At 37.1% G+C, this 15,928-nt stretch overlaps 1 protein-coding gene across 1 annotated transcript in view; it reads left to right on the forward strand.

The window, feature by feature from the left end:
* Positions 1-15,928, forward strand: part of CNTN5 (contactin 5) — a 557,068-nt gene that overhangs the window by 241,572 nt on the left and 299,568 nt on the right. Inside the window, exon 9 of the mRNA XM_075547810.1 lies at positions 9,604-9,785. Coding sequence (XP_075403925.1) covers positions 9,604-9,785 — 182 coding nt within the window. The remainder of the gene's footprint in view (positions 1-9,603; positions 9,786-15,928) is intronic.

Genomic DNA, 15,928 nt, shown 5'->3' on the forward strand with positions numbered 1-15,928 from the left:
AGGATTCTGAGAACTTCATTTTTTCCTCCCTGGAGGCGGGACGCACTCTCTGCTACACATTCCAGTTGACACGCCACATGGAGCAATGCTGATGGCAGCCAGAACCCAGGAGATGCTTCCACCACCTTTGAATCCATGACATTACACGCACAGGCCTGTGATCTTCCTGCAAATGGCATCATTGCCTGTGCTGCATGAGTCTGAATGGCATTTTGGACTGATATTAGAACTATGGGCTAATATTGGACTTATGGACTTGATCTGGACTGGGCTGGGATATTTTCTCAATATACAATTGCTCTATGATATAAAGCTTTTTCCTGTGCATATATGAGTATCTCTGGATTTGTTTCTCTAGTCAACCCACGCTAACACTGCAAAAAGGGTAAGTGGTGCATGGTTAACCAAAAAGTTAGTGGTTTAAACCCACCAGCTGCATCACGGAAGAAAGGTGTGGTATTCGGCTTCTGCAAATGTACCGCCTCAGAAACCTTATGAGGCAGGCTTGTGGGAGGTGACTATTAGTCAGAATGGACTTAAGGGCACTTCCTTTGTTTTGATGTATGGTTTTATTTAGGCTCTCTATCATAAACAAATGAAAAAATGGTCTAAAAAGAAGAATCAAGCAAATGAGAGTATACAAAAACTTGTTTATTGTTTTACTTTTATATAGAAATCTGGATTTTTAAAGGCCATTATTACCCTCATGTCTCATGGCCATCGAGTCAGTATTAACACGTAGGGCAGGGAAGAACTGACCCTGAGAGGTTCTAAGACTGTAGCTCTTTACAGAAGTCGACAACCTCAACTCTCTCCTCAGAGCAGCTGTTGGTTTCAAACTGCTAACCTAACAGCTAGCAGCCCAATGCCTAACAAATATCATATCTCATAGGAAATATTAACATTTTCTTTTACTAGGATTTTCCATGCAGTTAAGCTCTTTGTGTCCAAAGTATTTAATACACAGAAAATACAGAATTAAGAAACAAGGTAAAGTGTGAGAAGGCATTTCTATCCTATGTTGAAATGAAAACCCTTACATTATTACAGGGCAGGGGAAAATTATGAATGATTTTATATCTGGAGTTTTGAAGAAAAGCACCACCTAGAAATGTCATCACATATATAGTTGTTATAAAACCTGATGATACAGTGGACATAACAATAAGCTATACCTTTTGCAAAACAGATTTACTTACCCATCAAAATTTATATTTGGAAAAGGATAACAACCGTCACTCACAAAATATCAATGAGAAATGAAAATAGTGCATTATGTCTCTGAAACTATTAACATAGTATTTTACTTAAAGCAAAAGAAAAATGTGAACCAAGCACCTAAATTTAGAACCAAAATAATAATGATAGTAGCAATAATTTTGCTACTGTGCTGCATTGTTGACCATGTGTCACCTTTCAATCATCTTTTCTTATCTTCACCTGAGAGGGAATCATCAGCCTGAAATTTGTGCTGATCATTTTCTTGTGATCTTTTTCACAAAATTTTATCATATATGAAAAATTTTGCAAAAAATTTACTCCTGTATTTTGCCATTTGTAAACATTACTACAATGGTATTATGCCAAATATAGTCCTTTAATACTTATTTTTGTTTTTCAATCTTTATATATAATAATTCCCAATGATCTTGAAAGTAGCAAGCGGTTCAAAAGTATAGAAGAGAAGAAATCAATGGATCAGAAATCAGTGGAACTAAATATGAAAAGATATCAGAGATCAGAACAAAGACACTCAAATCCATTTTTAGAACAGATAAAAAAATTGATAAACCCACAAAAGAGATCAAATTCAAATTACCCATATCATGTACAAAAGAGGATATCTTACTACATTTCTGTTTTAAAACTATTAAACATTCAGGAATAGAATTATAAAAATAACATTAGCAACACACTTTGCAACTAGATAATAAGCAAATTCCTTGAAAGTTTCCATAATTGGCATCAAAATATAAAAATCAGTTGCCCAAATGTCTATGATTGAGAATGAATTTGCAATTAACAACCTTCCCACTGCATAAATTTTAGTCACAGATATCTTTACTTAATAATTCTATCAAATATCTAAGGCAGAAATAACATATCTTGACCAAGTTAGGTATATTTCAGGAATACAAAGCTTAACTTTAAAACTTTAATTAATGTACTAATCACATAAATAAAATAAAGTTGAAAATTTCATGTTCATTTTATTATGTGTGGGGACATCATTTGACCGATTTCAACATGCATAATGAAAGCATGAGGAATGTAGGATTAGAGAGAAACCTTCTCAACATGAAAAAAATGCGTCTGTGAAGATCAGCGTTCATCTAACTTATGTGATAGAATACTGAACTGAGTTGCCCCTCTTTCCTTTTTGCTTCTCAAGACTTCTAGTCAGCATTTAATATGGGTCCTAGCAATTAAAATAAACAACGGCCAAAAATAACATGTGGTGTAGGGAAGGAATGTAGAATTAAAGTAATCTTAATTTTTAATCTTAATTTTTATGTCCATGTATGTCCTCTTTGCACAGGACATAAATGTAAACATGGTTATAATTTGCCATCAAGTTGGTTCCTACTCATACTGACCCTACATAACCAGAAGAAAACACTTCCAGTTCTCATCTGTACCTGTAATTATTTTGTTTGGGAAGATCGTTTCAGCCATTGTGTCAATCTCTCTTGTGCAGAGTCTCCCTCTTTGTTTCCATCTGTCATATACCAGTCACCAATATTTATGAATGCATCTTGATTGAATATTTGATCGATTTCAGGTTGAAGAAGTTGGTGGGAATTCTTTTTTTATCACTAGCTTTATTGCTTAGTGCATACATTTGGATAATAGTTGTATCAACTGAGAAGTCCTGGTGGCATAGTGGGTTACAGATTGGGTTGCTAACCATAAACTCAGCTCCATGGTAGAAGGCAAGTCTTCCATCCCAGTAAAGATTTACAAGGGCTCTTCTAATCTGTCCTATAACTTTGCTATGAATCAGAATTGACTTGATGGCAGTGACTTAACTGGACATCCTTGTAGGCTTATAGATATTAATCAATGTCAGTCTGTATTGTACTTCAAGAGAGATCTTAAAATGCCTTTTTGGAGAATAAATGGAATGCCATTCCTTTTGCATTTGTCATTCCTGTCGTAGTAAACCATGATTGTCAGATTCAAAATGACCGAGGCAAGTGCATTTTCAGCTCACTAATGCCTAAGATAGTGATCTTTATGCATTCCACTTCATTTTTGACAACTTCCAATTTTCATAGCTTCATTCTTTGTACTTTCCATGTTCAAATTATTAGTGGATATTTACAGCTGTTTCTTATCATCTTGATTCATGCCCATTCAGTAAATGGAGGCCCCGAAGCTTTATTCGACCCCATCATTATGTCTGATTCTGCTTTGAGCACGAAAATCTCCCCCAGCCTTCCCACCACAGGGACTCATCTGCATGCACTGGATCTGTCGGTGTTTCATTACTATTTGTGGTAATAATTTCTTTTAAAGGAATTAGTACCAGGATAATTCCCAGGGAGTTGGAGATTAAAGAGTCTCCTACTGTGTAGTTCTTCCACAACCCTATCATTCTCTTCCCCCACCCCCATTCCTCCCTTGTGTGTATTCTCACACATGCCTGGGCTTGTCCATTTGCCACAGTGTGCTACAGAATTTCATGAAACTATAAGGAAATGACTCTTGGGGTTGTAGTTTTCAGTCCCGAATCTGAAGGTCAGACAGAGGTGAGCCAAATATAGGGTGACGAGCCAGGAGCCAAAATGTTCAAAAGTAACAGCAGATCTTGTTTCTATCAAAGTTCTGTCAAGAAATAGAGGTATAGCTTTCCAGATGATGTGTGCAAGAACTGTACATTGGTAACAGCCTTTATACCCCATTCAAAGAAAACCAGAGACGGTGTCTTAAATCCCATATTCTAGGAACGGAATCTCAAAGATGCCACTAAGGGAAACAAAGGGTGTAACATGGTTCACACCTGCTACTCAGGTAGAATCCAAAGATGCCCCCAAAGAAAGTGTATGACTTAGGTCACACCACCATTGAAGCCGAGCCCAAGCTATGGTATTTTTAATTGCCTCATATGCATGTAAATATTGGACATCAAATAAAGAAGACTGTAGAAAATCAATGTATCTGAATTGTGGTGCTTGTGAGGAATATTCCAAGTACTACAGATTGTTGAAGGACAAACACATTTGTCTTGACAGAAATCAGGCCAGAGTACTCTTTATATGCAAGGATGGCAAGACTTCATCTTACACGCTCTGCACATATTGTCAAGAGATGCCAGTCCCTGGAGAAGGACAACATGCCTGGTTAAAGTAGAGGGGCAGCAAAGAGAGGAAGGCCCTCACTGGGATAGATTGACACAGTGGCTGCAACAATAGTCTCAAGCTTAGGAACAATTGTGAAGGTGGCTTAGGATGGGGCAATGTATCATTCTGTTGTGCATAGGGTAGCTGTGTATCAGAACCAAGTCAAAGACACCTAACAATAACAATCCTCAAAATGATACATATTCCATGAAGATACGTTTTGTGATATTTATGTGCATACTGTGAGCATATTCTAAATAAGAGAAATGAAGCAATTTCCTTGAATATATTTGATTCATAAAAGAATAAATAAGTATCCCAATTTTATTTATGAAGAAATCAAAACTCAGATCACATATAATTTTTGTATTCAATTTGTTTGTGTATCTAAGATTCCCTGACCTCACATGATAAACAACACAATTGAGAAAATAATCAAGAAAGCAGGCCATTAAAAATATAAAGAAGAGATGACCATTAATATTTTTAAAATCATTTTATTAGGGACTCATACACCACCCATCTCGATCCATACATACATCAATTGTGTAAAGCACATTTGTACTTTCGTTGTCCTTATCATTCTCAAAACATTTGCTCTCCACCCAAGCCCCTGGCATCAGGTCCTCATTTTTCCCCTCCCTCTCCACTCCCCCCTCCTTCATGAACCCCTGATAATTTATAAATTATTATCTTGTCATATCTTGCTCTGTCCCACGTCTCCCTTCCCTCACTTTTATGTTGTATGTCCCCTAGGGAGAAGGTCATATGCAGATCCTTGAAATAGGTTCCCCCTTTCCAACCCAGCCTCCCTATGCACTCCCAGTGTCGCCACTCACACCACTGGTCCTGAGGGGATCATCCGCCCTGACTTCCCTGTGTTTCCAGTTCCCATCTGTACCAGTGTACCTCCTCTGGTCTAGTCAGGCTTGCAATGTAGGATTCAGATCATGACAGTCGGGGGCGGGGGAAGGAAGCATTTAGGAACTAGAGGAAAGTTGTATTTTTCATCATTTCTTTGTCGCACCCTGACTGTCTCATCTCGTCCCCAAGACCCTTCTGTAAGGGTATGTCCAGTGACCTACAAATATGTTTTGGGTCTCCACTCCACCCTCCCCCGCTCATTCACTATGGTAAAGATTTTTTATTCTGATTATGCCTGATACCTTGACACCTTGTGATCACACAGGCTGGTGGGCTTCTTCCATGTGGGCTTTGTTGCTTCTGAGCTAGATGGCTGCTTGTTTACCTTCAAGCCTTTAAGACCCCAGATGCTATATCTTTTGATAGCTGGGCACCATAAGCTTTCTTTGCCACATTTTCTTATGCACCCATTTGTCTTCAGCGATCATATCAGGGAGGTGAGCACAAAATGATACGATTTTTTTGTTCTTTGATGTCTGATAACTGATACCTTCAGCACATCTTGGTCACACAGGCTGATGTGCTTCTTCCATGTGGGCTTTGTTGCTTTTGAGCCAGATGGCCGCTTGTTTACCTTCAAGTCTTTAAGACCCCAGACACTATCTCTTTTGATAGCGGGACACCATCAGCTTTCTTCACCACATTTAGTTGTTCACCCACTTTGTCTTCAGCAGTTGTGTCAGGAAGGTGAGCGTCATGGAATGCCAATTTAATAGAAGAAAGTATTTTGCATTGAGGGAGTACTTGAGTGGAGGCCCAATGTCCCTCTGCTGCCTTAATACTAACATCAATATATGCATATAGATCTATTTCCCCATCCTCATGTATAAATATATTTGCATATGTACATGTCTTTATCTAGACCTCTATAAATGCCCTCTACCATTAATGTTATCATTGCCTACTTTGTACTTTGTTAGATTATATTGCCTGCTTACTCTGTGTCAGGGACTTGAAATGATTTAAACTTGGCAATGTACCTCTGAGATACACTGTCACAGCCCATCATATTTGACACTGATGTACCTGAGAGAATAAGATGTTACATAACTAACAGTGGAAGTGCCCTCATTTATAACCAGATTATTTGGCTGAGGAACTCACACTTAAGTATCACGACATGTGACTATTTTATGATTGAGTGATTTGATTCATTGTAAACAATCTAAACACTGAAGTTATCGATAAAAATAGTTGATTTTTCTATGACAAAATGGATGAACAAAATTGATATAAACAAACATTTAAATATCAAATAATTAAAGTAAACATAGAATAAGTTGAGACAACTCAAACTTGTGGATGATGTCAAACTCAGATAATTTTTACAGAGCACCCTATCAGCATTCCAAGAAATGCACCCATTCTGCGCCATTAAACTAATGCGTTATGGAAAGCTAGTTCATCGTAAGGATGCTAAACCTATCAAAGGTCAAATAAGCCAACCAATTTACTAATAAATAAATACGCAGAGTAGGAAGCTACAGACACTCTCACTTTGAACATGTGAACTTAAATAAGAAGGATTTCTACCGTGCTTCCCGTTCATACGTCCCCGAGTTTATCTTAAACCAAATGTGTTCCAACACGTCTCTGCGATCAGTGGTAGCGTCAGAGGCGTTCTGTCAATAGCATGTGTCTTAGTCTTACTAGGATTCCTTAGAAACGATTCAATGCAAACCATGGCTTTTCAGCGCATCTGCTGGCTCCATAGCCTTCAAGGCATGGGGTCAGCTACAAAGGTCATGGTGACTCTTTTTCTTGATTCAAAAGAGATAAGCTTGGTCATTTCTTCTCAATGGACACAAAATGGTCAAGGGATTTATTATGAGGAAGTTAATATAGAAAACTGCATTGGTGATAAAAAGGCCAGGAAATTCAGGTCAAGGAGTTTTTTTTTGTTTGTTTTTAGTTCCCATTGTGACAATGCGTAGTCCTGTGAATCCTTCTGGGCTCACAAGGGCTATTTTATGGATATTTTATTGGAAACATGCGCATTTACCCTAGAACCTGGATCTTGCACCTTCAGACTTCTTTATGCTCTACAAGTTCAAAGAACACTTACAGAAACACGTCTTGGATCCCTGAGTGATACTCAAGCTGCTCTTTTGACAAGGTGTCAATCTAAGAGGATACACATTTTCAAGGAAGGACTAGAAAGATTGGGCTATTGCCTTCACTTTTTGATGTTTTTGTTTAATAGAGGTTTTTAGGATTTTTCATCAATAAAATTTACTTATCTTCATAGATGCAAATATTCCAAAATTTTAAAAACCACAAATCATTTTTAATATTTGCTTATGAGCAATATGCCATGCCGGCAAAAGGGTTATCCTAGATTTTAGCACAACATAGCTCAACAAACAAACAAAATCACCAAATCTTTAATCCAGCTCTTGTTTTTCTTTCTTATATTCTTAAGGAACAAGTCAGGAGGTATTAAAAGATACATGAGGTGTTTAAAAGTAGTATATATTTATAGAAATTATTATGAAAATATTAATGGGAACATACTTTACACTTGATAATTATAATCCATGGTAATATGTTCTAAAATGTTGGTAGAACTTTTTATTTAAAAGAAAAAATATCATAGCTGTCTATACAAATAAGTGAAGACTTTTCTGAAGAAGTGGCATTTCGGATGAGTCTCAAAGGTTTAGTAAGGTTTTAACAGATATGATTGGAAACACGTGTGTTTCTGGGTCAGAAGCTACAGCAGGAAGCAGTGAGCAATCTCACTGAAAAAGCAGGCTTTGTCCAGAGCACAGAGTGCATTAAAAATGCATAGTAATAAATAAATCAGTGAAACAGAACTGAGAGCTGGAAACAGACTCAAATTCATGGAACCAATTATATGACAAAAGTGACATTTTACATATTATGGGGAATGGGTTTTATTTACTTAATAATGCTGACACAATTCATTAGATTCCTTACTTTGCATTAAAACATGAAATAGTCCACATAGATTAATGATTCAAGCACTTTAAGCTTGTTTTTTAATAATATAAGGATCACTACAGAAATGATTGCCATGTTCATTGGCATGTTAACATTTACAGTTATTTTGAAGGGGAAACACAAAGTATCCTGCAGAAGTATCATAGCTGTGTTTGATTCTCAAAAATAGTACATAAATTATGTCAAGGTGCCATCCTAAAAAACAACAATACACTGGAGAAAAATATTTCTGAGAAACAAAGTTAGATTGGCTTTAATATACTAAAAAAAATTAGAAAATAAAAATTTAAAGCAAATAACCCAAAAGAAAACTTAAAAGAATGGCACACACAGACATTCCCCAGAGAACAGATGCATATGTCCATTAGGAGCTTGAAAAGATATTCAACCTTCTTAGAGTTGAGAGGAAGATTAATTAGAATAGCAAGAAAATACTGTTTAATATCAGTATTAAACAGATTGATCATATACAGTGCTGACAAGGATATGGGAAAACAGTCTCATACATTACTGATAGGTGTGAGAACTGCTACTATATTATTGAAAAACAATCTGGCAGTACTTATTAAAATGAAAAATCGGCATGCCCTTTGATCCATCAATCCCACTTTTGTGAGTCTGCTGAAAAAAATAAAAGCAATAGTATGTGATATATGTGCAGGGTTGTTTATAGAAACTTTTTTTAAGTATCAGGAGAAAGGAAAGGAAAAAAACTGGGGATACTTTGAATGAACAAAGATGGAGTTAGTCAATTAAGTTCTGATATATCCATAGTCACCCAATAGAATAATATACAACTATTATCCAGGATAAATCAGGCTAACATTTAATGACTTTACTCTTTTTAGCAATAAAATAATAAGGACATTATGTATTTCTTTAAAGTAATTCATTGGGTGTATGTGTATGCATATCTCACAGAGATAATTTAGAAGATTACATATAAACTTGCTTTGTTGCAAAAAAATGAGATTTGAAGTGGTAGAGGCATAAAGATGTTTTAATTTATTTAAATCATCACCCTCATTTGACTCGTGGTAAGAAGCGTGTATCCTTTTTGTAATTTCCAAATAACTTTGGGGCTTTAAAATTCTATCCCAAGGTTTTAAAGAAAACTCGACTGTATTAGAATGTACAAAGTATCGTATCTGAATTGCTTTCACGGGATATGAAAGGAAACTATCCCCTTATGATCTACCTACTTAACCAGACAACTCTTATGGAAACTGAAGTATATCAAGCAGCGCACGGTCCTTAATTGTAATTCAGTTTTATCTCACTCAGCCTATTAAGTGCTTACATTGCCAGATACCAGAATCTCCGTTCCTAATAGAGGGAAACGTAGTAACAGTAGTGTTGCTCCTTGTTGCAGCCCGGTTCCAACCATCACGTGGATGAAGGTTAGCGGTTACATTCCTAGCAAGTCCCGTCTGCGGAAATCCCAAGCGGTGCTGGAAATACCGAACGTGCAGTTGGACGATGGCGGCATCTATGAGTGCCGAGCTGAAAACTCCCGCGGAAAAAATTCCTTTCGAGGGCAATTACAAGTATACAGTAAGTGTGCTCAGCAGAGCGTGAGGCCGTGCCCAAGAGCGTCAAAATTGAAAATGCACCTTAATTCCAACTAAATATTGTTTTGGGGATACATAAAAGTCAAGTCATAATTACAGTGTTTTTTTTAAAATTAAAGCATGATGTAAAATTATATTACATAGCAATGACTTATTTCAATGAAAAATGAATGAGTGGAACCAGTCCTTCAACTGACTGGCATGTTTATTATTCCTAACACTGGTGTCAAATGAATCCTCTGACATTTTTCCGACTTATTCAAGTCCTTGGCCTAGGTCGGGGTTATACTGTTAGCATGAGATGGAATCCTGCTCACCTGGCCATTTCAGTAAGTGTGGTGATTGGGAAACAGCCCCAGCTGGTCATCTATCCCTTGTCCATTTTGGATTTTGACCTGCAAAGGCAGAATTGGGTAGTTGAGAAAGACACTAGCTGGCTCACAATCCTCAATTATTTACTCTTTGGCCTTTTACAGAATATTTTTTTTCTGATCCACAGCCTAAACTAATATGTCTGTAGTCTATATGACAAATATCCTGTTTGGCTTGCAAGCATTTACACTGTCTGCAATATGCCAAAGAACCAACTAAGTTCTAGTTAAGAAAATGGGGACAGCTTATGCAACAACAACAACAAAAATCAATCTCATCGTTACTAATTATTGCAAATCGTATCTACTGTTCCTACTTGTTTTATAAGAGTCTTTATTCATAATGGTGGGTAAGAGTATTCTAATTTCTCAGATGAAGACACTCCAGTGAGAGAAATATGAAAAGTCAAAACACCTATATAAGGAGCGACAGATGCTGATCCCATCAAGTGAAAATAACCCTCACTGTATCTCCCGATCAGTTCTCCTCAAGTAGTAGAATGCCCTTTACAGGGACTCTTTAGAAGAATTTTGAAATGTTAATATCTGAAATCAATCTTCATAATTTCTAATACCTCCTTTATGAACCAACCCTCCAAATCAAATTTGCCACACTATACACATTTTATTATTCATTTAATATTTAATAAGTGTCTATTACTGGTTCTATAAGGTAGCGCTAGACCTTTGGAGAAACTCATATTCCATTGGATTATGTAAAAAACAAATCTCACATTTTAGCTGAAAATTCTATATTCTGTGATAAATTAGTATGCAAAATAACACAAAATGAACTGCATTCGTTAATTTTTTTATTAATGTATAGATCATGTCATCCCACAGAATGGGATGATATGTCAATCATGTCAAGCAGAGTTGTGCAATTGCTACCACAATGCATTTCCAAGCAGTCTTTTTGTAGGTGGACTCCTTGACGTCCTCAAGTCCCCAAGATGATGGCAAGGAGTCCATGGATTCGTCCTGTGAGCCAAGGGAGCTTTCAGAGAGCACACTTACCTGAAGGTGTAATGAAGGGAAAGAAAGGGGCAGAGAGAAATTTAATTCTTTTTAATGATTAGAGTGCTAGCACATATGGGTTAATTTTATGCCACTGATACTACATTAGGTGAAATCTATTTAACAAACTGTTCAAAATTTCTAAAATAAATAATTAGGCAGAGTTTCTAACCATAAACAGACTAACAATCAAACAAAATTGTTGCCATCGAGTCGATTCTGACCCCTACAGACAGTCTAGGGCAGAGGAGAACGTCTCCATAGGGCTCCCCAGGGTGGCGTCTCGACAGAAGTAGACTACCACAACTCTCTCCCGCGGAGCAGCTGGTGGCTAGACCACCAAACTTTTAGTTATCAGCCAAGTGCTTAAGCACTGCACCACCAGTGTTCCTTGTTCAAACCATCAAGGTTATAAATGATGCCTCTGTTGCCTAGTAAAAAAATAATTACCATTAAAAAACTTTATGTCACTGTATCCAATCACAGGATGAAGATTAAAATTTATCATGAAGAGCAAGGTTCAACTAGAACAGTGGTTCTCAACCTTCCATAACATTATTTTCATTCATAACTGTAATTTTGCTACTTTTATGAATCAGGCGACTGCTGTGAAAGGGTCCTTTGACCCCTCCAAAGGGGTCGCGACACACAGGTGAGAACCGCTGAATTAAAACATTGCTACACACACACACACACACACACACACACACACACACCATACAAATATAAGAAGAGCCTGGTATTTTAAAGTCATGAAAGCAAGCTCTAAATCCTTCTCTAAGCTAAAGAAAGGGCCACATCGAAATAGGAATGAGACTGTACGGTCCAGGGTCAGAAGCTCTTGTAAGGCTTCCAACCCTTCTAGCTTTCATAGGTAGGAAGGGCTATTGCAAGGGAAGAGGCTTTTTAAGAAGGAGGACAAGAGGTTTGATTTTCAAGTGTGGGTGTCCTCTCTGGTTTAGGAGGTGGCAGAGGCAAGGCAGTGTCAGCGAGGAGCAGCCAGTGCGTCCTCTTTGTCATCAGCTTGTAGACGCGCATTCTGCATTAGGGAGAGAAAAGCCAACCTGCCCATCATTTTCCATTTTGAAAGTCATCCAAAGAAGAAATGGCATCTGTGGGTTTCTTGGCGTACATTTCTGCCTATTTAGAGAAGGTACCATAGAAGAAGGTGACTTCTCAGTGTAGCAGTCTCAGGTGCCATCCATCCTGATTTGCTCCAAATATTCATTTATGTCAACTGCCCCAAAAGACATTTTGAAGAGTGTCCTTTTTTTCTCTTACAGAAGTGCTTTGGTTATTATGTGTTCACCCTTCACGTATACTCTGGAAAATGCTCATGTTTGATTCAAGAGCACTTTCCTTCTCAAACTTTTTTAGAACATAGAAACTTGGACCCCATTTCAAGATGACCAGCAGTAGTTATGGAATTACCGATATATGATTATTTGACTGCTGTCATGGTCCATATTTAGAACTATTTCTCTGAGAATTAGTTCTCCTAAAAGCAGGTCTCCTTTTGGAAGAAATAGAGGCCAACCTTTAGAAACACCTATACTTTAAAGTAATATGCATAGCCGTTGTATTGAGCTTATCTTTGGGTTACATATCAAATATCTTTGGGGTGAAATAATTACTCTGACTATTTCTGCACCTTTTGGTTTCTGATGCTGGATCCAAAAGAACTAGTTTTAACTTCTTAGAATTTAAGACCTTATATTTTCCACATCAGTTAACTATTGCTTTTTAAGTGTTAAAATGTTGAAGATAACAGAGAACAAAAGGAAGAGAAAGGAAGAGAAGAAACAGGTGAAATGTCCATCAGTTTCCTATTACCAGGAGCTCCCACAATAGAAGAGATTCTGTGCACATATTTACATATGTGTAATCTACAATATTTAGCTGTATAAGATATGATCCACCAACTAGATTGCTGTCACACAAGCATGGAGTATGGTCCTTGTAGATATGATCTCTGAATAGTTCGGGATTTTCTATTGAGTTTAGGTATGTCAGTGTTGAAACATACCTCTAACCAAAGTTTTTAAGAAGAAAATCAGTCTATATATTTCAAAAGTGTAGTTTGATTTTCAGTGTAGTATAGTATTATAGATTTTATTTTTTATACTTCTTGACCTCATCTTGAGAAAGATGAATAACTTCTTATATATTTATCCCAATTTATGCTTCTTCTAGTAGAATCCTAGGTTTAGGTTGTTATTTTCTTCGCATATTTCTTCTAGCACCAAGTATGTTCAGTACACAGTAGGTATTTTTATTAACACTCTACTGCTGTTATAAATATTAATGGCTTATAAATGCACATAATTAAATGTACATTAAAGAGAATGGATGAATGTCAGGAAGAAATTAAAGAACTAATGAAGGAAACTAATAATTGAGAAGAGCTAATGTTCTAGACACAACTTGACTAATAGATTTTTTGCATATATTAACTCATGGTAACCTTAAGTTTGGAATTTTCACTTGACATGAGAAAAGTAAAGTCTAGAAGAATTGAGAAGCTTATTACAGAAGGTCCTGTTATAATAAACCATCGATCTCTAATTCAACTTAGAGCTGGGGTTGAGGTCACACAGTGCACCCTTCCTCTACTTTATCTTTCACCCTGTCCATTCATGGCCTGGGAGCTCTCCATGATGGAGGGAGGATTTTCGCAAAGGCTCAGCAAAAAGCACAGATAATAGTCATTTCCTATCGACCATGCTTGTTATGGTGCTAGACAAAACTGTGACCTCTAGGAAAATTCTCCTCATTAGTTCTCATTCTCCTTTCTTTTTTTTCTTATGCCACTTTGTTTAGCTAAGTTTAGCATGATTTGGAGAGAGCTTTTGCTTATTAAAATATATTAAAGATTTATTGTAAAAAATTATATTAAATCTAGACTCTGATGAAAGATTTTCTAAATGATGAAAATTTCTCAATCATTCTTTGGAATAACTTTCTCTCCTTGAATTATACTCTTGTTATGAAAGTTGTATATATGTCTATATGTGTGCGTGCTCATGTGTACACATGAGACTTTAAATATTCATGGAAAAAATTGGAACTGTAAGATAATATAATTTTTCCATTACCTATAGTTATAAATGTTCAAAGTGATAAAAATTAATGGTCAAGTTCATGTATGAGCAATGAGTTGTAAGCAATATTTATTATATACACTCATCATAGTAGCTTATTAAAATAAGAATTTCTATCAACTTAAAAATGAGCTCCATTAATATTAAAGAATGCATTCCATGAAGACCTCCATGTTTATCTTTGGATTACCTGAGGAAGAGTGCAGCATCAGGACCAGAAGAAGGCTGATTAACATCCTGTAATAAGCAGAGAACACAGCCCTGCTTGTTGAAAGCATAGGGGTTTGAGGTATTTGCATATGAAGAGCAGGGATTGTACCTTTCAGTGGGGATGGCAATTGAATGTAAAGACAACCAAAATCCTCCTAACTGGACCCATAGATCACATCATGAAAAAAGGAGAAACTAACTGAAATTGGCAAGGATTGTTCTTTTGCTTGGAATCACAATCAGTGCTCCTGGAATCAGAAGTCAAGAGATCAAACAACGCTTTGCCACAGGCGAGTCTGCTGCACAAGACCTCTTTAGAGTACTGACAAACAAGGATGTGCCTTTGAGGACTAAGGGGCATCTGACCCAACCCATTGTATTTTCGATCAATTCATACCTGTAAACCTTGGACATTAGCTAAGGAAGACTGGAGAGGAATAGATGCATTTGAATTGTGATGTTGAAAAAGAATGTTTGAAGTACCATAGTCTGCTCAAAAGACAAGCCCATCTGTTTGGGAAGAAGGTCAGAGTGCCGCAGAGCATTTACATGTTTGGATGTGTTGTCAAGAAAGACTTGATCATGGATTAGGAGGTAAAGTGGAGGCGCAACAAAAAGAATTGACACAGTGGCTGCGCCGATGGGTTCCAGAAGAGAAGCAATTGTGAGGATGGGGCGGGACCGTGCAGTGTTTGCCTCTGTTTGCACAGAGTCACCATGAGTCAAACCGACTCCATGACACCACACAACAACACAGTTCTTTCTACGGATGAGAGTGATGGCACTGAAAGTGGTCTGGGTAGGTAGGATATGTGGATTCCTTAATACTTAAGAGTACATGAGCAGAAAATGAAGCAAATAATACTTAGCATTTATCAGTAGGGATCTACAGAATATACATAATAAGCAAACATTTTCTTCACATCTGTTCAGAGTTTTGAAAATGTTACCTAGAGACTGAACTGAAACTCAGATGCATTGCACAAGTAGTTGCATCTGGTGAAATTTTCAACAGCTTCTGCATTGAAAATGCCATCTGTAATCTGTATTCTCAGCTTTCCACACCCTAAAATAAGTCACCTACCAAACGCTAGCTAGATGAAGTGACTCCGTTTGCTTTATATCTGGCCCACCGTGGTTTTCCTCTCTCTGATGGATCATTGTTTCCTTGCCATCCAGACTTCGTGGATTTGTATATTAACTCCACTTGATTATTATTTAGAATCCAAAGTCATTTCCATTTTACTCACTGAAAGCTTCTGCCAAAGGAAACTTGTATATGCAACATTGTGGTGCTTATTTACACAGGCTAGTGTGTTGTTGTTCTAAGCAATTTATGTGTAATATAGAAGCCCTGGTGGTGGAGTGGTTACTCTGGAACTATGATCCACATGGTCGGCGGTTTGAAACCACCAGCAGCTCTGTGG

The sequence above is a fragment of the Tenrec ecaudatus genome, chromosome 4 (assembly GCF_050624435.1).
Source record: "Tenrec ecaudatus isolate mTenEca1 chromosome 4, mTenEca1.hap1, whole genome shotgun sequence".
NCBI classification, from domain to species: domain Eukaryota; kingdom Metazoa; phylum Chordata; class Mammalia; order Afrosoricida; family Tenrecidae; genus Tenrec; species Tenrec ecaudatus.